Source organism: Bombina bombina, chromosome 1 (genome assembly GCF_027579735.1).
Source record: "Bombina bombina isolate aBomBom1 chromosome 1, aBomBom1.pri, whole genome shotgun sequence".
NCBI classification, from domain to species: domain Eukaryota; kingdom Metazoa; phylum Chordata; class Amphibia; order Anura; family Bombinatoridae; genus Bombina; species Bombina bombina.
The window spans coordinates 150,028,295-150,052,472 of NC_069499.1; the positions used below are offsets into that span (position 1 = coordinate 150,028,295).

Genomic DNA, 24,178 nt, shown 5'->3' on the forward strand with positions numbered 1-24,178 from the left:
TCATATAGCAATTTTGTCAGCCGCGCTGCTCCTGCAAATCACCACCGGGTGATGCTGCAGAGCAGCTAGATATAAAAATACACTACAAATATTGCGCAATAGAGAAACACCAGAACCCAGTGCCTCTCTATTGCGCAATATTACAGTTTGACATGTAAAAAAAAAAAAAAAAAAATGTAACTTTTTTTTTTTAAAATAAAATTCTCTATTTGTTTTTCTTTTGGCCCAAATGGCAGGTGCGGCACTGCCTCACCTGCCTCCAATGAGTGCACGTCACTGATATATATATATATATATATATATATATATATGAGCTCCTTTTATGAAGCTCCTATATGGGTTTCAGAGCCCAGTTAGCTGCAGGTTTGCATGCGCGAGCTTACAGCCGAGCGTTAAAAAGCAGCTGTCATCAGACCGCTGCTTCTTATCCCATTGCGCCACCTGTTTGCTTTTTGACTTTTCCAACTGGGGAGTTCAACAACTCCAGCTCACACACGATTGGCTGCTCCGAGAGCTGGGGTGGGGTTGTACACTTCGATTGGTGTGCAATGATAAATGCGGGCAGCATATTGCCCGATGTGATGTTGGGCGAACAGGGGAAACGATGTATGGGCCTTTAATAAATCTGCCCCAATATCTGAATAATTATTTTTAAAGAAATGTGTCAAAACCTGTGTGTACAAACACTACCTAAAACATACACATGAGATAAAGCACATACAGGAATAATTCAGATGCAGAAATAAAGGAAACACTTTCTGGGTTACTGATACTTAGCAGTAAAAGCTAAGTGTTATGGGAAAAACAGAACTTGAGGATAATAAAGTAGCCCTCGGGCCTTAGTTTGGACAACTGTGGTGAATCTTGTACAGTGATTTCATGTTTTTCCGAATGACAGTGGCATGAGTTTCACCTAAGTGAATGCATCTCAATAAATCCAAGCGAACTGTACGGTGTATGTGTTGATGAGATATAATGTTACACTTCATTGGTTACATGCATCTGAATATGAGGAAAGCTGAGAACAAAAAAATGCAACTTGTTCTCAATTTCACCCCAGACTGGTCAGTGCATATTACAGTACTTCAGACAACAGCTTGTGAGAAGATGATGGATTCAGATACAGAGCAGAATAGAAATGAGGACAAACGTATTCTCAAATTTGTTTCTTGGCTAAGACATAACTAATTATATCAACATGATTTATATTTTTGTTTCTGTAAATATCATGAACAGATGGTTAAATGATGCTATTTAAATAGGTTACATTACTGCAGCATTTGCATATTTTTAAAATAGAATTTATATTTGTATTTAGGGTATTTATAATAAAACTGTATTTTTAATATCATTTTAAATCTACTATATATAAAATGTAGGTTTTGCTATTATTCAAAGTTGCTGTATCGGTTGCCAAAATCTTATATAACAAAATTATTTGTAAGGCATATAAATAATTGGTACACATTTTAGTTTATACTGCAAGAATCTTTATGCAAACACAATTGCGCAAATCTGCTTATTAAACAATGAGTTTATAAATTATGCAAGAGTGTACACTAGTTATGTTTTTGGAACAGAAATACGGGGGTGTAGCAAGCACAGTTCTTTCTTCTCACGGTCAGTACAAGGTATATTACTTTTTTTTTATCTCTTTGAGACATTGTTTAAAAAGTGATCAACATGTGCAGATAATGAATTGTATGAAAAGGGTATAAAGTATGAAAAATGAAAATATTTCACCTTTTTAATATTTAACAGATGTGCAAGAAATTTATTATATTAAATAAGCATTATATATGCTACAAACAGAGCATGCATTTTAAATAACGTTCCAATTTTCTTCCATTATCAATTTGCTTCATTCTCTTGATATCCTTTTTTGAAGGAGCAACAATGCACTACTGGGAACTAGCTGAACACTTCAGTGAACCAATGACAAGAAGAATATGCATTTTGCCACCAATCACTAGCTAGCTCCCATGTCCTGAGCTTAGATAGGTATGCATTTTTTAATAAAGGATACCAAAAGAACAAAGCAAATTATTTAATACAAATATTTGGGTTTCATGTGCCTTTAAAATTTTATGTTTACAAAGTATGGCTTCATCAATACACAGCAGTACAAACAATAATTAGTGCCTTATAAAGTTGTAATTTATCAAATTAAAAAGAAAGGCAGAGGTGACAAGACCCTAAGCATAAAGTACACAAGAGGTCCTTTGACCTTTGTGTCCCTGCTATCTCTTTAGATCTGCATGTTTGGTTGCTGGAAAGGACATAACTACAGAAGTCTCAGTTTAATCAAGACTTACCTACACATTTATGGGGCCCATCTGGCCTTGTAATCATTAGTCATTTTGCTACAGGGGAGCGTGGTAGGGCAAAAGAAAAGCGGGCATAGATGTGATAAAAGGTCCACTTTATTGCATATTATGGGACCAGCTTTTGGCAGGGATAAATATGAAAGCACAAACATGATGAGAGACAAGGTCTTACATGTTTCGGCAGGATGCCGCTTTAATAGACCCTAGTCTCTCATCTCATAATCACATATTTATGGGCAAAGAGAAACAACCAAATAATGATCAGAACCTCCCCTCAAGTGACGGAACAAATATAAATGCATCATGCAATTATCAACACGTTGAAGTACCATACACTGAGAGATACAAAAAAAGTAGTTTTATCTATGAAAATTAAATTCATAATAAGCCATATACATGGCAAAACTATGGGGAATATTTATCAAAGTGTCAATCTCGGTGCGTTCACCCGACATCAATACCCTTGCCGGACATTGCCAGACATTGTTGCCGCGTATCTGCATACAATGCCCTTATTTATAAAAAAACTGTTGAAACATGCGCGTCAAGTATGGCGCAATGAGCATCGGACTGTTGTTAACTAACAGTCATTTATGTCGCGGTTATTCTGTTTTTTCGCAACTTTATTTATACCATTTCATTACTGTCCATGAACAAGCACATTTCTCTAAAGCTAATCTTTTATTTTTCATCTGTTAATGTCCAAGAAATAGCTAGATTTATACCTCAACAAACAATATCTCATAGAAAGTTGTTTTTATCTGTATATGTTATATAAAAAAATCTATGTTATATGATACTTTCACATAAATTAAAGGGACATTCAACACTTCCCTTAACATTATTTGCGCTAGAAATATAAGAACCGAAGATCCGCCTGCAGTATATCCTCCTGCCATGCCGCCTTGCTTCTGTGGTAATCACTTTCGGTAACTTGTGTAATACCGGGTAAATATGGCAGCCGGACTTCCCCCACCGTTACGTAGCTGCCTTCTTCTTCAAATCATCATCAAATCAGAATCCAGTCCTCGGACAAAAATTGCACGCGCCTAAATAAATATCCCCCTAAATCTCCAATGTGCATATCAGCATGTTTGAGTAACATCCACTGAGGAATACATAAAAGTGGTTTTAAATATGAAAAATAGTTTATGTTGAAAGTTTTTTTATTTGTTTCCATATAGCAGATATATAACAATTTGTACATCCTGAGAACAGTACACACACTGTCCCAGACGATGTTACGCTTTACAAAATCATAGAAACATTTTACATATAAAACAAAATGTTACAACTTATAATAAAAGGAATAAAAACCATGTCTGTGTTGTGAATTATTGTCTATCGCAATCTTATCTGAACTCGACCGTTAGCCTAATCATAGTTAAAGTTATAGAGTATTACAATTTTTCATCTGATTCCTTTATTTGTGATGTCAACTATCTACTTACTGACGCATTATTCAATATCCAATAAAACCATATTTTGTTAAATTGTTCTATTTCCCCTTGTATCCAAGCAACCCTTTCAGAGGTGGTGTGAATATCCCGTATTTTATCCAGAATCTCTCTCCAAGTAGGAGGTCCCTCCTTCCAGTGTCTCGCTATGCAAATTCTGGTGGACGTGCATATTATTTTAATGAACTTATTAATGGCAGAGTTCAGGTTAGGGAATGGTTTATGAAGAAGTGCTTGATCAATAGTTAACACTATCTGTTCATCTAGAACTCTACTTAGGAGATCATCTACCTGCTGCCATATATTCTTAATGGTTTCACAATCCCACCACATATGTCTATAGGACCCCTGTTCCCCACATCCTCTGTAGCATAACTTAGATTTATTAACAGAATAATGTGATGTTCTCAGGGGCGTCAAGTACCACCTAAAAGTTGTTTTTATTGAGTTTTCCCTAAGATCTGCACTAATGAGGCCCTTACAAGATTCTAAGCACAGATGGTCCCACTCATTTTTTGAAAGCTGATCCACCCCATCCTCTTCCCATTTTAATAATATTGGTGATTTATCAGTATAGTGTACTTCCTGAATCGCTATATATAATTTTGAAATAAGTTTCTTTTCTCTAATGGGATTCATGCAAGTCTCTTCCAGAGTTGTGAGAGGATGTTTCCCTCAGGAAATTTCATATTTATTAAGGGCTGAGGAGATTTTAAGATAGAGGAACCATCGTAATTTGTCTGGGAGTATTTTTTCCTGTAGGTGATTAAATGAGAGTATCTGAGAATGAGTAAGAAAGTCTGCAACCCTATAGAGCCCTTTGTTAGCCCACTTATCCACTAAACTATGGGTTTCCTTAGGTAACAACAGTCTGATCGGTTTGGTCCAAGTCCCCAGTGGAAGTATGTTTGAATGTTTGGTCAACTGTCTCCAATGTGTGAGTGTGTCTAATGTTGCAGATAGACCATGGCCTACCAGAAATGAGTCCTTCCTAGAGGTCCACAAGAGATCGTCTGTGGGATTTAGCCCTATAATATCAGTTTCAATTTGTGTCCAGATAACTTCCTGAATTGGTTTATGAAGGAGCGATGCTTGGGCTATTCTAGCTGCTAAATAATAATCTTGTAGATTCGGTACTCCCACCCCTCCCAAGCGTCTATGTCTGTTTAACTATCAAGCTATCCTTGCTTTTCCATCTCCCCTCAAGAACTAGACCAATTGTAATTTTTGGATTTCTAATGGGGGTATTTTGGTCGGGAGTGCTCTAAAGAGGTATAATATCCTCGGAAGCACATTCATTTTTAAGGATGATAGGCGACCATACCATGAGAAAGTTCCCTTTTTCCAGGATCTAAGGTCCCCTCTGATAGAGCGCAGGAGTGGAGCATAATTTAGTTTATATAAGCTGTCATAAGTATCTGAGATTTTTATTCCTAAGTATGTGAGATAATCTTTAGCCCATTTTATATTGAAATTGATTTCAATCAGTTTTTTGGCATGGGGGGTTAGTGTTAGTGCTACAGCTTCACATTTGTCTACATTCACCTTATATCCCGAAATCTCTGCAAAGTCCTGTAGGATCCGGTAAAGATTAGTCAGGGAACTAAATGGGTCTGTCAGGGCCAATAAAATATCATCCACGAAAAGTGAGATTTTTATTATGAATTGTGAACCATCACCTCTTTGATATCAGTAGCATTTCTAATAGATGTCGCTAGCGGTTCTATGCATAAGGCGAACAGAAGTTGCGAGAGGGGGCACCCCTGTCTTGTTCTGTTTTTTTATGTCTATAGTTCTGGACATATAACCTGCTGCGCTAATCGTGGCTTTTGGAGTTGAATATACACCTTTTAGTGCATTGATGAATGGTCCCTTAAAGGCCATTGTCAAAAGTGTCTCAAACATGTAGGTCCAGTCTATATGGTCGAACACCTCCGCATCCAAGGAAAGGAGCAGAGAAGGCATTCCCTTTCTCTTCAGGTGTTCAGTTAAGTCTATGGTTCTGCGAACGTTGTCCGTGGCTTCCCTTCCCTTGATAAATCCCACCTGATCAGGATGGATCAAGCGAGTTAGTAGCGTCTGGAGTCTGTTAGCCAATATTTTTGTTAGGATCTTAAGATCCTGATTAATCAGGGATATGGGTCTGCAGTTCTTACACCTAGCATGATCTTTTCCTGGCGTAGGGATAACTATGATTTTGGCTCTAAGTAAGTCAGTGGGAACGTCAGACCCCGACATTATATCATTGCAGAATTTCTGCAGGTGAGGAACTAAGGAAGTTTTAAATAATTTGTAATACTCGCTAGGCAAGCCATCAGGACCCGCCGCTTTGATTGGTTTTAAATCTTTAATTACTTTAAGGACCTCTTGCACTGTGACCTCTGCATTGAGGATATCATTTTCCTTAGGTGTAATTGTGGGAAGATTAGCGTGTCATAGAAATCGTGACAAAAGTCTCTGTGTCTAATCGGTGTGTTGTACTTTTTGCCCATCGTACAGTGTTTCATAGTAAGTAGCAAAGATATTGGCTATTTCTTGAGGGTTTGACGTCTGAGTTCCCTCCTGAGTATATAATTTGGGTATTGAATTTAATTTTGTTCTGTTTCGTAATTTATTAGCAAGATATCTGTCTGACTTATTAGAGTATAAAAAGTAGTTAGCCTTTAGTTTTTGAAGAGCTCTCATCACTGAATCATTTAAGATTTTTGCCAGTAGTTTTCTCTTTGCCTGAAGGGTTCTGAATATTATATTGGAATGTGTGTTTTTGTGTTGGGTTTCTAGGGTTGCAATTTCTGAATGAAGTTGCTTAATGTTTGTATTCGCTAGGGCGATGGTTCTGGCTTTCTCTTTTATCAAAATCCCTTGGATAAAGGGTTTATGTGCAGCCCAAGGGTTAAGTGGATTAGTTGTGGAGTTTAAATTTGAGGACAAGTACTCCGTCATTAATCTTCCTATCTCAGTGTGGAATTGCGTGTTATGAAGGATAGAATGGTCAAATGTCCAGGATTTCTGTTGTTGGTAGTCAATTAGCCCTGTCATTGTTAGTTGGACTATCGAGTGGTCCGACCAAACACATGGGTGTATAGCAGATGTGATAACATTAGGTATCAGAATCTGGCTAGTCCATATATAATCTAGTTTTGTGTAACTATTGTGAGCATGCGAGTAAAATGTATGATCTGTTGTGGTACCATATAATGTTTCCCATGTTTCCAGTAAATTATGTTCTGACATTGATTCCCTTATAGACTTTGCAATCGATAACTGCCTAAGGTGTTTACTTGAGGGTTTGGTTTCCTTCCTAGCACGTCGAGTTGTAATATTAATATTAAAGTCTCCTCTGAGTATTATTCTGGTGTGAGACCACTGTGTTAGCATATGGGAGACATGTTGAAAGAAAGTGTGCAGACTTTCGTTTGGGGCATATACGTTGCAAAGGGTGACTGTCATACCATGTGTGCGGCCCCTAACAATGATGAACCTCCCTTCAGGGTCTTTTATGACCTTGTCTGTCTCAAATTGTAGGGAGGAGTGTATGAGTATTGAGACTCCTCTTTTTTTTTATCTAGTGTGGAGTGAAAATGAGTGGGAAATTGTCTATGCCAATATTTGGGGATTAAAGTTTGTGTGAAATGTGTCTCTTGAAGGAATATAATTTTAGCTTTTAGCTTTGTGTATTGAGTAAGAGCCACCTTACGTTTCATGTTAGTATTAAAACCTCTCACATTGTGCGAGAGTATAATAAAGTCACGGGTCATGGTAACTAAGGGTGTTGTTGTTTCTTATGATGTCAATCTTATAGGTGAGTGATAGGATTTGTGACACTTGATTGCTATACTCTGTCTGGAACATATTCATAGGCCACACAAACATGAGAATATGAACAAAACAAAAAAAACTTGTTAACATATTAAACTGAAAACAATAAAAACATGCATTTAAATACCAAAAATTAGACATTTGTCTAAATACAGGGAGCTACCATAGCCATCAATGCAAAAACAAAAATCAGCATAATGTAATGGCCATGGGAGCGGGGGCAAACCAGCACATATTTCTAACTAATTGCAGAAACATTGCATGCAATTAAGAATGTTGTGGGTTCATTTTTCTAACTTTAATCCTGACATTCACATCCTCCCCAACCTCCATCTCCTCTCAGCTCCAAAGAATTAAGCCAGATTTGAGGGAGCTATGTTATCTGGAATGACACATGTAGTCTCTTTATAATAATAGTGGATCTCAAACAGATAAACACTACATCTGAATACAATAAATAAGCGCTCACCACATGGGGTAGAGCTTCATTACCAAAGGTCTGGTAAGAGTTCAGTCTTGAGATCGTCTGTAAATGATGAAGGTACCCCATCCACCAAACCAGATCTAAGGGGGAAGAAGAAGGAGAAAAAGGAGAAGACAAGTTCCTCCAAATCGTACTCATCTGAACAGTAGTTAGTCTCCATAGTAAACTCCATGTTAGCTGTATCTTCTCAGAATGAGGATATCGATTACTTTGGTCTCTTCTTCTGCACTGTGGTCCACTTGGGTCTTTTGTGTTTGTTTTCTTTGTGTGAGTTAGCAGATTCTTCTGGGACCTGCTCAGAAGGCCACAGATCCGGGGGCTCTAGATTCAAATAGGAACATATCTCCGGGATATCTTGATGTTTTCTGATTGTCAACGTTTTCCCCTCATGTTGTATAAGTAAAGCAAATGGGAAGCCCCACCTATAAGATATTTGTTTTTGACGAAGCAGCAGAGTCAAAGGTTTCATGGAGTAGTGTCTTTGGAGTGTCTGTACACATAAATCCTGGTAGAACTGGACTATTGTGCCTTGAAACTTGAAGGTTGGATTTTTTCTTGCCGCTGAGAGAATTGCCTCTTTGTCTGGGAAGCGCAATAATTTGACTATAATTTCTCTCGGTGGGTGATCTCCCCTAGGCCTGGCCCTTAGGGCTCGATGTGCTCTCTCAATTTGAAAGCGATCTTCTTCTTTATGACCTGTGATGGCCTTGAATAGTTGCAGCAAGTAGTTGTGTAGGTCTGTGGGCGTAATGGACTCCGGAATTCCCTTGAGTCTAATATTACATCTTCTCGTGCGGTTTTCTAGATCCTCCTATTTGTCTTGGAGATCCCCTAACTCTTGTTTGTGATATTGAACTTGTTGTGATATCTCATCTGTGGCCTCTTCTCTGAGATTTTCATTTTCTTCCAGCGCATCAACTCTCGCACCGAAATCTTGCATGTCTTGTTTTAGTTCCTTTAGACTCTCACTCATTGTTGTTTGTATGGAATCTAGTTTTGTCCACATTTTTTCAAAGTTTGTGTTTATATCTTTCTTGGATACTAGATCCCTCAGATCCGCCTTTGTGACTCGTGTGAGGTCAGATGCGCCTGACCCGTAAGTAAACGAGTGGTTCAGCGAGTCTGCCATTTCCGATTCTGGTATTTCTAAAGTTTTGTCTCCCTTAGATGGTTAGTTGCCGTCTGTTTACTTGCTGAGACAGTTTTCTTAACCTGTCTAGAGGACATCTTAGATGTCTGGGCTTGCAGCCTTATCCTGTCAGCTCAAAAGTTTGGTGGAAGTGAGATTTTTCCTGTAGAGAACTGTGTAAATCTATGGCAGAGGGTATACTTGTATCACTTATCTGGATCTGTTAACAGAAGTCCCTTCACCAACTCAGAGATTGTGCCTTGACTGTTAGACAAAGATTCTTTAATTTTATTTGATTTCTGAGAGTTTAATTATTGCAGAATGTGGCTTAGTGGATGGTAGTGCAGGGTGTCATCACTCTGGTGAAATAGGCTTCCTCCCCCTACATAAATTGCCGCTATGTATAAGCTACTTGTTGCTGTGTTATTTCAAATATACATTCCTTTAGCCCCCTCATCTACCTTATTGTATGAGTGCTGTGGTGAAGAAATAAACCAAATAGCTGCTAATATCTCTCAACTGTGTTAAAGACAATTTTCCTTGGTATACTCTGAGCCTCCAGGTATGAGGGAAGTAGGTTGCGTCTGTATTGAGCCCCAGCTGCTAAGCCTTATGCCTGTTATCTGTTGTGCTAAGGTTTTACTTTAGACGCACTACGTAGCTGCATCACCCGACCACTTTAAATAATAAGGCTGCTTAAAATAAAGTTCATCGGTAGTTCAGCGGTCTTACCCCTCCGTGTGCAGCTCATGCGGTCTTATTCCCATGTCGGGTGTATCAGCGATCAGACAGATTCCCACATGGAAGGCAAGATGGTGTCTGCACTGTGTCCGTTGTGAGGGGATTTTCACCTTCCCAGTTTCTCGAATATTTGGCCTTTCAGCACATTTTTAGTCCTCACTTGATGTACCGCTGCATACTGTTTCCCACAGTGAATTATCCTTGCCTTTGCACTTTTCCCCTATGCCTGTCGTCCCCCGCTCACTCCTCTTTACGGAGCTCCAAAATTAAGCGGCCATCTCCGTCTCCTGTTAGGCTCCAACCCCCCGAAGAATAGTTTAAGGGGACAGTATACACTCATTTTCATATAACTGCATGTAATAGACACTACTATAAAGAATACGATGCACATATACTGATATAAAAATCCAGTGTAAAACTGTTTAAAAACGTACTTAGAAGCTCTCAGTTTATCTCTGTTGAAAAGGTAGTTGGAAAGCCCACTGCAAGTGGGAAATAAGACACTCCCCCTCCCCCTTCTTTTGCATATGAAAAGACCCTTTACACAAACAGGAGCAAGCTGGAGTAGGTAGCTGACGGTATTCTCATAATACTTTGGGGCTTGGTTAGGAGTCTGAAAATCAGAGCAATGTTATTTAAAAATAAGCAAAACTATATATTTAAAAAAAAAAAAAAAACCTTATGGTCTATATAAATAGATCATCTACAAAACATTTATGCAAAGAAAAAATGAGTGTATAATGTCCCTTTAGTGATGAACCATATATCACCTACCATACTCATATTAGAACCCCAATTCTGAAAACGCTGGGACCGTATGGAAAATGCAAAAAAATAATTCAATTCACCCTGTACTATATGGGAAACATATTATTAACACATAATTTGATGTTTTACTTTTTGAATTGAAAATATACACTCCTTTCAAATCTAATGACTGCAACACATTTCCAAAAAGTTGGGACAGGGGCAATTTAGAACTAATAGCCATGTGACAAGTTAAAATAAGAAGGTGATGTGAAACAGGTGAGGCAATCGTGTAATTGTGGTATATAAGGAGCATCCAAAAAAGGCCTAGTCTTTCAAGAGCATAGATGGGTCGAGGCTCACCAATCTGCCAACAGATGAGTCAGCCATTAATCCAACACTTTGAGAACAACATTCCCCAAAGACAAATTGATAGGATTTTTGTCATTTCACCTTCTTCAGTGCACAATATAATTAAAAGATTCAAGGAATCCGGTCAAATCTCGGCACGTAAAGGGCAAGGTCAAAAACAACTTCTGAATGCGCGTATCTCTGATCCCTCATACGTCAATATCTCAAAAACTGTCATGAGTCTGTAATGGATATCCTGACATGGGCTTGAGAATACTTTGGTTAACCTTTGTCAGTCAACACCATTAACTGCTGCATCCACAGATGCAAGTTAAGGCTTTACTATTCAAAGCAGAAACCATACATCAACAATGTCCAGAAGTGCCACCTACTTCTCTGGTTTCCGTATCATCTGAGATGGGCAGTAACACAATGGAATTGTGTTTTGTGGTCCGACAAGAGTTAACATTTCAAATAGTTTTTAGGAAAAAAAGCTGTTGTGTTCTCCAGGCCAAAGAGGAAAAGTACCATCTAAGCTGTTATCAGCTTCCGGTCCAAAAGCCATCATCTGTCATGGTATGGGGGGTGAGTCAGTACTCAATACATCAGTAACTTGCACAACTGTGAGGGCCCCAATAATGCAGAAAGATATGTATACATTTCGGAGCAACATATGCCGATATCCATACGTTGTCTTTTCCAGGGACGTCCCTGCATTTTCCAGCAGGACAACGCCAAACCACATTCTGTGATATAAGGTGGCGCAATCAGAATTGCTGATTCCCAGTATATAATCTGATAAAAATATATAGAGGAATAAATAATATATATAAATTATAAAATCTATAATATGTGCATATGGACAACCAGTATACTATATACTCCTGTTTTTAAGATGAAACACAACACTGTTCAGTACATATATAAATTTATTACAATAATAAAATGTTAAAAACAAATGAGTATCAAAATAAATAGATACATTCAATATTGGGTTGAAAGTAATCGACACCAGTGTCAACGATATGTGTATCTATGTGTGATGATATTGAGTTCTAAATGGAATTCGTGGATAGCACATAAATCACGCATATCACACAAAACAAATAGTCAAAAATCAACAACAATGCATAAGCTGCAATCATGTATAGGTTGCAACAATATGTAGGCAACAAGGTATTTGTAAGCAACAGATGTATATATGCAGCTACAATGTATCTGCGGCAATAGTATGTAAGCTGCAACAATATATAAGCGGCTGTATATTATGCAACAAAATTAGGCCAATGTTCACTAGAAAGGTGATTATTAGTCTTTAACAAATATCTTAAGTGTCCCAAGGTTAATTATTCAGGTTTTATGGATATGTGTTGGTAGTAATCAAAACATCAGTATTTCTTCGGCTTGATAGCCCAAATAGTACCTGATAGTGTTCCGTGTGGATACACTACTGGATGGAGTAAGAAAGTTGGTCTCCAAGTCCTTCAAAAGGATCCGGCTTGCAGTCTCACCAGATTTTCTTCAGTGTCCCCCCTCCTCGCTGTGCTTTGTGTATCTATTCCGGTCCTTGCCGGTATAGTGGTTCCGCTTAAGGGCGTCTTTACTGTATGTCTTCACCTCTTCTCCGCAGTCAATTTTTATGCCGCTTGTCTCTCTGAGGTGGCGGTCCGTGCTGGTATAGTGGTTCCGCTTAGGGGCGTCTATGCTGTAGGTCTTCACCCTCTCTCCACGGTCAGTGTGTATACCACTTGTCTTACTAGGGTAGCCGTTTTGAGCTGGGAATTGAGTCTGGGAGTGTTCAGACGTTTATCACTCCACACCTTTTCTCCTCAATCGATGTATCAACGCTAGAAAGCCTTTCTCAAGATCTTATATTATAGATTTTATAATTTATATATATTATTTATTCTTTTATATATTTGTATCAGATTATATACTGGGAATCACCAATTCCGATTGTGCCACCTTATATCACATCAATTTTAAAACAGTCAGCACTTTTTTAACTTTTGCCAAACCCCATTCTGCCCAGCTTACAAGCACATGGTTGCGTAAGCATAGAGTGCGTGTGCTAGCATGGCCTGCCTGCAGTCATGACCTGTCTCTAATTGAGAATGTGTGGCGCATTAAGAAGTGCAAAATAAGGCAACAAAGGACCCATACAGTTGAATAGCTGAAGACATGCACAATGGATGAATAGGGGGGAATTCCGCTTGCTAAACTTAACCAACTGATGTATTCAGTGCCCAAACACTTAATAAGTGCTATTTATTAAATGAACAGGTGATGTTACACAGTGGTCAACAGTCAACTGTCCCAACTTCTTTTGCAGTGTATTGCAGTCATCAGATTTGAAATGAGTGTATATTTTCAAAAATACATTAAATTCACAAAGTAAAACATCAAATACTGTGTTAATAATGTGTTTTTAACAAGGTATTGTTCCAACTTTTTCAGAATTGGGATTGTATATTGCATATAAAACTAAATACCCAGTATGTTATGTTTACCAAAAAATGAATAATATCTGCCTAAATATGGAAGCCAAGTGGTACTCGAGTGTCTAAAGAAACATTCCAAAACGCCTCTCTTTTAGCCAATAGAGCTTTAATGTCACCCCCTCTTGATGGCTGTCTAATCTGTTCTATTACACACCATTTAAAATTACATGTAACTATCACCTAGATGTGTTGCTAATGCAGAGCAATGATTGAATCTATCAATATTATTAGGATGTTCCTGTATTCTTTCACTGGCTTGATGAATAGTGCAACCCATATATTGTATATGACATTGCTGACACCAAGCTAAATAAATCACAAACATTGTTCTGTGATTAGTACATGAATCCATTGAATATACTATACTATCTGGGTAACAGGACCTCAGCTTCACCTGCATTATGCTTGGAACCTCTATGTCCCTCCCTAGAAACCAGGTCTCACAGTGAACAGAAAGTTTATGGATCTCCCTTTTGTACAGTAAAACCTTCCACCATATTTGTACAGGAAGACTGAGCATGTGTATATTCTCTGGTGTGGATTAGCCAAGGGGAAGAATGACTCGCTATCACAGAGAAGGAAGTCCTTGTGCTCTAATGTGGTTGCCGGTTCAGTTTCTGTTGATTGCAAACAAAAATGCACTATTTAAATGGGAGGTCCTGCGAAAGCCTTTGTTCTGTGTCACAGTCAGGTGTTTTTATGCTCCTGGTTGCTGGTATACTATTACCACAACTGGTACTTTTGAATAGGAATCATCAGGCTATGTTTTGCAGTTAAAGGGACAGTCTAGTCAAAATTAAACTTTCATGATTCCAACAGGGCATGCAATTTTAAACAACTTTCCAATTTACTTTTAGCATCAAATTGACTTTGCTCTCTTGGTATTCTTTGTGGAAAGCTAAACCTAGCTAGACTGATATGGTAATTTCTAAGCCATTGGACTGGTTATTATCAGTGAATTTTGACAGTTTTTGACAGCTAGACACTGCAAGTTCATGTGAGTTAAATAGATAACATTGTGCTCACTCCTGTGGAGTTATTTAAGAGTCGTCACTGATTGGCTAAGCTGCATGTTTGTCAAAACAACTGAGATAAGAGGGCAGTCTACAGAGCCTTAGAAAAAAGGTAATCACAGAAGTAAAAAGTATATTAATTAGCGCTGCGGAATCTATTAGCGCTCTACAAATAACTAATAATATTAATATAACAGCGTTGGTTATTCAAAACTGGGGAATGGGTAATAGAGGGATTATCTATCTTTTTAAACAATAACATTTCTGGAGTAGACTTTAATTATAGTGCTTGTTTGGCTTCTGTGAATGATTGATAATGCACTTTCGCAAATATAGGTCCGATTAACTCCTAAGTAAGTGACATAACCTTGTGAGTCATCCTTTGACATATTTTCATAAAACATTTTTGGTTTAACCATAGTGATGCAGTAAACTATGGTTGTGCAAGATCCTTGACTATATCAATGCAGTTACTTATTTGGCCTTATGAATGTTTGACATTATGGGCGCCATGTACTAAGGCGTCAATTTTTTCGCACAGACCGTATCGAAATAACCCGCCGGCATTCGCACCATGCGGATGGCACTTCGTTACATGAATGTACTAAAAACCAAGCCGTAAAATTTTGCGTCTATTGTGTGTCGAAGACAATCGGATTATTGATAACTTTGAAGCTTCGTTCGGCGTGAAAGAGCAAAGTTAAGAAGCAGTCTGCGACCTGATTGGTTTAGTTCTTTACCCACGTGACGATCTAGGTGTCATAATCGTCAGACAAGCGGCAACGTCTGGCTGCTGACATGTATAAGAATGTGCATTTTCACAGAAATCTTATAATATTTATTTATTTACTTTTCGGTATTCACTTTGACAAGATGGCTTGCTCCGGAGATTCTGCTACTTCTAAGAAGCATTCCGGCCATTCTATAAAAATTAGACTTCACAGATTGCCACTCTTCTGGAGTCGCTGGAAGGCACACGTACGTAAAACTCTAGGGACTCTGATTCTTCTACCTCTCCTTCTTTGCAAGTTGTCAACCGGTGCCTGTATAGCCCTTCTTCCTCGTAATTGATTTAATCGGAAAACAAACATGTGTAAAAGTGTCTCCATCTTCATTCAGTGATCCAAAAACCAATAATGCTACAATAGTAGTCTAGTCCTTTCACTTAAGTACTTCTACCTGGCGTCAGGTTGATACCCCCTATAGTTTTCTATTGTATTCGCTACCTAAATGGTCGCGAAGCAAATCACGCGAAGTTACAGTGAAAGTTGGAGCGGACGGATTAGTTGTAACATTCATAATTTCCGATTACAGCGAATTTACGTTAAATCGAACATGTAGTAAGTGGAAAAAGGCTTCGGAACGATGAGTTGAGTAAAATTACGATCGCTGATGAAAATAGTGGTTTTTCGACCAGATCGCAGGTTGGTACATACGAGAAGCAGATCGTGAGCGAATTTTGACGCGGAAATACAGACGGACGGTCACTTCGAAGCTTAGTACATGGCGCCCTATGACTGAAAAGGAAAAAAGGAATTTGAAAAGTTGGAAGTTAGCTTGGGTGAATTTGGAAACATGTTGATTGGATTACATTAATTTACCTAATATCATAGGTATGAATTGAATATTAAGAAATGCAATCTTTCATGATCTAAATGAGAGTGAAAGGCATTGGGGCTTTGGATAGACGAAGAATAGAAATAAGGTTCCTATGTTTATGGATTATATATAAGCTTATATTGTAAAAATAGTGGGTTGGAATATTACAGGTTGCATGGTTAGGGGAGATATCATCAGAAGTTGGGATACAAATTTGCACCCTTGAGAGTGGTTCATGATGGAGACGTGATTTTTTTTTTTAGTTATTTTTACACACCAATATATTTTAAAGTATATTTATAATGATTTATGCATACATATTTAATATAGATACTAAAAATGAATTTAAAATATGTATGTTATTTGCCATTTTTTATTGCTATTGTTTCTGTAATGTATCCAAAAACTATAAGTGAGTGAATGAATATAATAATATATTATAATTAACTGAATGTGAGCATCAATGAGGTTGTTGTGTTTAATAAGTGGACTAGAGCTATATTTATAATTGAGTTTTTGAATAAGCTTGACTGTGGTACAAGTATTAAATAGTATTTTATAGTAGGAGGGGTGCATTATTTACTTGGAGTATAATGTGGGTTTTACACAATATCATACTTGAAAGTATTATATCAATACATTAGACTGTGACACAACATTTTGGAGGCAACATAATCAATTTCCAGAATGATAAAAACTAATGCCTCTAAAAAACTGTGTCTCATATTTAAGAGAGCAAATTTGAATAAATCCTATTGTCAGATACACATTAAAGAAGTGTTTCTCAATTCTAATCTTTATAGCACATTAATAGGCCATATTTTTATGTCACCTGAACTAGAGGACAGTTGAAATAATTGGCTGATCATGGTTAATATAAACCTGCTTTTACCCTAGGTGATCCTGAAAATCCTCCAGAATAGAGTTGGAAAACTTTGAATTAAAGAACTCAGACATTTAGCATCTGATTGTTTGTGGATAGTGTAAGAATTTATATATTTAATGTATGAAATAAAGAGTTAGCACTAGAGACTTAACAACATTGATGTGAAATACTAGAGAAATCAATAATAAGTTTAATTTTTATTGAAGAAAAATAAATGGTCACTTATACCTAACTTATACATATAACCTTGAAGACAAGAGTCTAAAATTATTGCTTTTAAGGGTATATCTGTTTTAAAGGGACATTGAACTTTTATGATGAAAAATAGTGCACAATTTTAAAAAATGATCAAAGTTATCAAATTTATTTAGTTCTCCTGGTATCCCTTGTTAAAGATACCTGGGTAGATTTAGTATTGTGTATGTATCTAGAACGCTATATAGCAGCAGTTTTCCAACAATTCTTTTAACATTGTGTGCACAATGTGCAATATTGTTAAAATCATTGTTGCAAAATTAATGTTATCTAGTGCTCCAAAACATAAGCATGCTCCTAAGTTTACCTAGGCATGATTTTCAACAAAGGATACCAAGAGAACAATGTTAAACCTAAATAGGATATTTTTTCTAAATGTAAACTCTGAAAAATAAAAAAAAGAGCATTTCATATCTCTTAAAAAAAAAAAGGTGATAATGTAATTCGAAACAACTTCCACAATGAAAACATTTTTGGTTTTGTGTTTCTTTTTCAATACTAGCTTTAAAAAAAGGGCGTTTCTGGATAACACCTGACCCATATCATAAAGATGACAACATTCAAATTGGACGGGAGGTAAAAATTTCTTGCCAAGTAGAAGCTGTGCCATCAGAAGAACTTACTTTTAGTTGGTTTAAAAATGGACGACCATTACGGAGCTCTGAAAGAATGGTAATCACTCAAACTGACCCAGATGTTTCCCCCGGTACAACTAATCTTGATATCATTGACTTAAAATTCACGGACTTCGGGACTTACACATGTGTAGCATCTCTCAAAGGAGGAGGAATCTCTGACATCAGCATTGATGTAAACATATCCAGCAGCACAGGTACATTTATTTTATGTCCATTATCATTGCAATTATTTGTTTTTTTGTAAAGCTTTCACAAGCAAGGATTTAGAAAAGACAACGTATGTATGTTTTGTTATAATGTAGGGTCTAAAAGAAAGTCTGTTTATCTGTTTTCAGTTTCACTTATATTCTTTGTGAAAGCTAACACTTTAACGTTATTTCTTTATATGCACACAAACACACACCCACACTAACAAACACACACACACATACACACTTATACACACACAAACACACACATACACACACAAACACACATATACACACACAAACACACATATACACACACACATACACACACAAACACACACATAAACACATACACATATATACACACAAATACACACAAACACACATACACACACAAACACATATACACATATACCCACATACACCCACATACACACATATACACGCATATAAACAAACCAACACACACACACACACACACACAAAGAATCGTATAAACCCAATATTCATTCAATACTGCATTGCAAAAGGGATATGTTTACAGTTCTCACTGAGTTCAATCAGTAGGATCAAATTAAAGACATATCCTAGGAGAATATGTGATAGTCTTTCTTTGATTGCATCATTGATGTGGTAAATAAAGAGCAATAAATATAGAAAGATTTACAGATTGTTTTTGATTTTCTGTTGAATTCTGTTATCAAATGTACTTTATTTTCTTGATATCCTTTCTTGGAAAGCATATTTAGGTATGCTCAGGAGCAGCAGTGGACTACTGAGATATACCTAGTGATTGATGGCTACACACATATGCCTTTCGCCATTGGCTCACAAGATGTGTATATCTCCCAGTAGGCACATTGCTGCTCTGGAGTTGACTTGATTAAACCCATAGTTATGTGCAAGAAATAGTGTAATGTTAAAATGCTCTACTATATTATATTTTTTATTTTATTTTTTTGTCCTTTTGTCCTTTTAAAGAAAGACATTTGAAAAACAGAAATGTAGAGAGATACATAAAGTTGATTGTAAGGCTGTTTGTAAGAGAGATTAGAATGTGGGTAATATTATGAAACTAGAGGAGAACTGGTAAAATGCGCATAGTAATTAAGGAAGTAGAAGGAGAAATGAGGAATTAGTTGTAAAAAGGGAGATTAAAGTAAAAGTTACCTTTTTGTTTGTAAGAACAAGATTTATGGCTGCACATATCTGAAAATAGTAAACTGATAATAATAATAAATGTTGAAAGAAATGGAACAGTAGTTGATGGGAAACCTTTTTTATTAATTTTTTTTTAATTATTTATTAATTTAACATTTTATTAAACATAAAGTAAAATCCCCACCCTATATAAAATACAGTATAAAGATTAGGGTAAGGATGGCTTTTCATACATTTTTACTTTACATCTATGTTGCCCCCTTATGTTCTTTACAAAAGTCTAGTCTATGTAAAACTGTTGATTTTATCATAAAGGCAATTAATAGGGTGACCAAGGCAAAAAGCACTGTGTAACCTGAAAGCCACCTACAGAATGTTTTATGTAACACTTGAACAAGTTATAGGTGATACATGCTGTCCAATCAACCAAAAAATAAAAGGAAAAAAAGATCTTAGATGTCAAATGAGCTTCTGATTGTAGCCATAGGACCTAGAAATAGAGACAACATTTTAATAATAGTGATTCACTTGTGATCGAAATTCTAGTATCCGAATCCAAAACAAACAAAAAGAAAATAGCAGCAGAATAACATTATTAAACATAACTATTCATTTAGGCATATTTACAAGTTCATTTAAATCCTGCTACTACTAAACCTTAGCTGCCATTTTGCTGATGCTATACTATTTTTAATTACATCTACTAGAAACAGGCACAAAGTGTAAGGAACATTTTCAATGGCATCCAAAAAAAGTTTTTTCCTACAAGTAGATTTTTTTTTTGGGTACACAATCCCCTGCATCTATTATATAGGTACCAGTGTTATTTATATACTGTAGAAGTCTCTGATTCTAAGAACAACTTCTTGTCGTTTAGCCTTCCCAATAAACCATATGAACCCTTTATATTATATAATAGGTTACTATTACCTTTGCTTTTTGTCATGAAGTAGATTGAAGTGTTATATTCAGCCAGCTTCTATACTTTGTGGCAAGGCAGTCCATTTATTGTAATGTCTTGCGCTATATGGCTTGTGATTGGCCATATCCTTGCCAGCCTTCCTAATGCATTAGAGAGGGAGGCCTTTTGGGTCCTCAAATAATATATACTATATATATATATATATTACTAGCAGCCCTACACTATATGAAATAATCAATAACAAAAATGTTAAATGTACTGATAAAGTACACATTATAATATGAAGAAGAGTAAGTACTCCACTTGTATACAGACTGCTTCTGTCCCAAAGTCTCTTCAAAGACTGTCAGACAAATGCACTAGATATAGGAGGTGCTTGTCCAGGGGGGTTGAAAGTGTTAGAATAGAAACATGGGGATAAGGGAGCTGTTAAAAATAATTCTGGGTATGTGTATAATTATAACGGAGGTGCAGACTCTATAATACTATAATCAAAAAGATATATGGAGAAAGAAAATAAGGATAAGTGATCCTTATAAAAAGATAGGGAATTCAGCACTCTCCACTACACATTTAGGAAAATTGATATGAGTAAAATCCTAAATATCTATATATAGAGATGAGTGTGGAGCCTGGTGGATACAAAGAATAGAAACTTGACAACTAGCATGCGTTTCAAATCACCAATAGTTTATTATTTGCAAAAAGCAAAAGTTAGTGAAAACTTGAAATGTAAAACCAAAAAATTATATATAAAGCTTGATATCTAAGAGAGACGTCTCATGGGAAATTTGGTCATATATATAAGTATAATTTATAAAGTGGCTTAATATAATAATGAAGCAATAAAGAAGTCACCGTGATGAGAGCAATCACTAGGCTTCTATAGGAGGCGCTTATCTCTTACATAAAATGTATATATAGATAAAAATTATATACTTATGTATAGATGTGAAGGAGTATCAAATGACAATGGAACAAATATCAATATTCAATACTCGACAACATAGGTTTAACATACAGATTCGAATAATTATGCATAACACCACCACAACAATTGGGAGTATCGAGAAAGGAAGCACGTGATAGGATAATCTGTGTAAAGGAAGGGGAGTGTTCATTTGAACATTAGGTTACTGAGCCCTATATAAAGGGTTTCCATACATACAATGAATATACAAGCCTGAGGAAACGGGGTGTTCCCTGAGAAACGCGTCACTATATTGTATCTTGCTATATGGTATCTTGTGGGGAGATAGGTTGTCACCACCCAGCTGTAATTTGTTATACCTTTTGGTATTTTTATTTTGTATAATAAAATACTGATTTTATACTTTTACATAAGTCTGGTGTTGGTGTGACTATCCTCATATCAGTAACCTAAGGGCAGTACAGCCCTTCCTCCTGTTCCTACTGCAGTTTCGGCTGGAGATCGTCATCATCATTAGGAGCATTGGTCTGGGATTCAGAAGACAGAGACTTCCAGCGTATTTGTGGGAGCTCCACACACAGCCAGCTGGTTTGCTGTTGAAAACTAGCCTGCTCCTATTGGCACGAGAGAGTGCCGCCTCCTTTGTGAGTACCCTTATTCTGCTCCTCTATTGGATGTTTTGGTTTTATTGATCTACACATGTGGCGCCTCTGTTTTTGTTTTTGTTTTGACATCACATAATATAATAGTGAACCTGCAACACCTCTATCAGACGACAACCCCAACATTTTGGTTATATAAGGGTGAAGTTGCCATAGTAATATCTTGAGGATCTATGCAGTTCACATAGACATAAAGCCAGAGTTGGAAATAAAACCACAATTTCAATGGTTATGCAAAGAGTGACACATGTACAGCAATTTCACTATACCAAGTCTCAAACACAACACCAAAATCAGAGGACAGTCCCAAATGAAAGGGTTAATACTGTCATGATATAAGCATAAGATCTATGTGTTTAAAGATGGGTATTGCGCAGCAAGTTTAAACAGTGTGATACATTTTCAATATGAATCAACAGCATAAGAAAAAGAGAGCTGATAATCAGTCCTTCCAGACCGTCTGTGAGAAGCACAAACCAGGCATCCACTTATTTTGCAGGAGGAAAGAAGATGTAAATTTCCACTGCCTGTATGTAATAACATATATTTCTCGTGCACTCTCTTTGTTGTATCTATTGTCCCATAATTTGGGCGTTGTACTCCATATTTCTAATATTACCCAAATTTCTGAGGTTTGCCTGTAAATCCATGTGTTAGATTTATTTGGCAATCAAGTCTTTATGCCTATTGGCTTTAGACTACCACCATATGTGGTTCCCCTGCTTAAATGAGTGGGTTAAGACTAGTGTAGCTAGCTTTGTCTAAGGATAGGGAGCTTTGAGGTCTAAGGTTCGATCCTGCAGCGGTCTCTAAAAATACAAATACATTTCTTTATATATTTTTGACCTCTGCGGTAACAAATTGTCCGGTTCTAGTTACAAAAATATACTTTGCTTGACACTGACAAAATTCAGTGTTTTAGGACTTTATAATTGAACCCTTATCGGTGCCCTCTGTGCCTTTGGGGCTACTTTCACTTATTGGTTCCGTCCCCAGCAATATCATTCACTCGATTTTTTGTTTTACTTGAAATTTGTTTGCATGCGTTCTAAAATACCCAGTTTTATCACTTAATGTATGTTACGTAGGAATTATGTAAATATATATCATCTCAATTATTGTTTCATTGTTGCATTTATACTTTCATTGATTCCCGGAGGCGTGTTTTAATTTGGCCTAAAAAAGGCAGTGTTTAGGACTATGATGTCAGCCCTGAGGAAGTCCCTGTCAGTCAAGGGGATGAAACGCGCGTAGGCAGTTGCAGCATGCCTACCTGTGGGATTCGTCTTTACTTTTCGATTGCTCTAAGTGACTTATTGTTTGTTTCCAACTCCAACACTTACCGGATTGCAGCAGCTCAAGGATCCAGCATTTCACCATTTTGAAAAAGACTGAGTGCACGATAAATATTTGTTATTACATACAGGCAGTGGAAATTTACATCTTCTTTCCTCCCGCAAAATAAGTGGATGCCTGGTTTGTGCTTCTCACAGCCGGTCTGGAAGGACTGATTATCAGCTCTCTTTTTCTTATGCTGTTGACTCATATTGAAATTGTATCACACTGTTTAAACTTTCTGCGCAATACCCATCTTTAAACACATAGATTCTATGCTTATATCATGACAGTATTAACCCTTTCATTTGGGACTGTCCTCTGATTTTGGTGTTGTGTTTGAGACTTGGTATAGTGAAATTGCTGTACATGTGTCACTCTTTGCATAACCATTGAAATTGTGGTTTTATTTTCAACTCTGGCTTTATGTCTATGTGAACTGCATAGATCCTCAAGATATTACTATGACAACATCACCCTTATATAACCAAAATTTTGGGGTTGTCCTCTGATAGAAGTGTTGCAGGTTCACTATTATATTAAGCCACTTTATAAATTATACTTATATATATGACCAAATTTCCCATGAGACGTCTCTTTTAGATATCAAGCTTTATATATATTTTTTTGGTTTTACATTTCAAGTTTTCACTAACTTTTGCTTTTTGTAAATAATAAACTATTGGTGATTTGAAACGCATGCTAGTTGTCAAGTTTCTATTCTTTGTATCCACCAGGCTCCACACTCATCTCTATATATAGATATTTAGGATTTTACTCATATCAATTTTCCTAAATGTGTAGTGGAGAGTGCTGAATTCCCTATCTTTTTATAAGGATCACTTATCCTTATTTTCTTTCTCCATATATCTTTTTGATGAAAGTGTTAGAAACACCTCTAGTTTGTCCACAAAGTGTGTGGTTTCTCTTTAACACTATGGGATAATTCACAATAGTGTAGTATGCCAATGAAGAGAATTACCAAAAAGGAAAGTCACAGGATGGATTTGTAGTGATCAGCCATTTTATTGT

The 24,178-nt window shown here is 36.7% G+C and overlaps 1 protein-coding gene across 1 annotated transcript in view; it reads left to right on the forward strand.

The window, feature by feature from the left end:
• The window catches only part of MDGA2 (MAM domain containing glycosylphosphatidylinositol anchor 2), a 1,262,343-nt gene that overhangs the window by 744,555 nt on the left and 493,610 nt on the right, over positions 1 to 24,178 (forward strand). Inside the window, exon 7 of the mRNA XM_053697669.1 lies at positions 17,812 to 18,141. Coding sequence (XP_053553644.1) covers positions 17,812 to 18,141 — 330 coding nt within the window. The remainder of the gene's footprint in view (positions 1 to 17,811; positions 18,142 to 24,178) is intronic.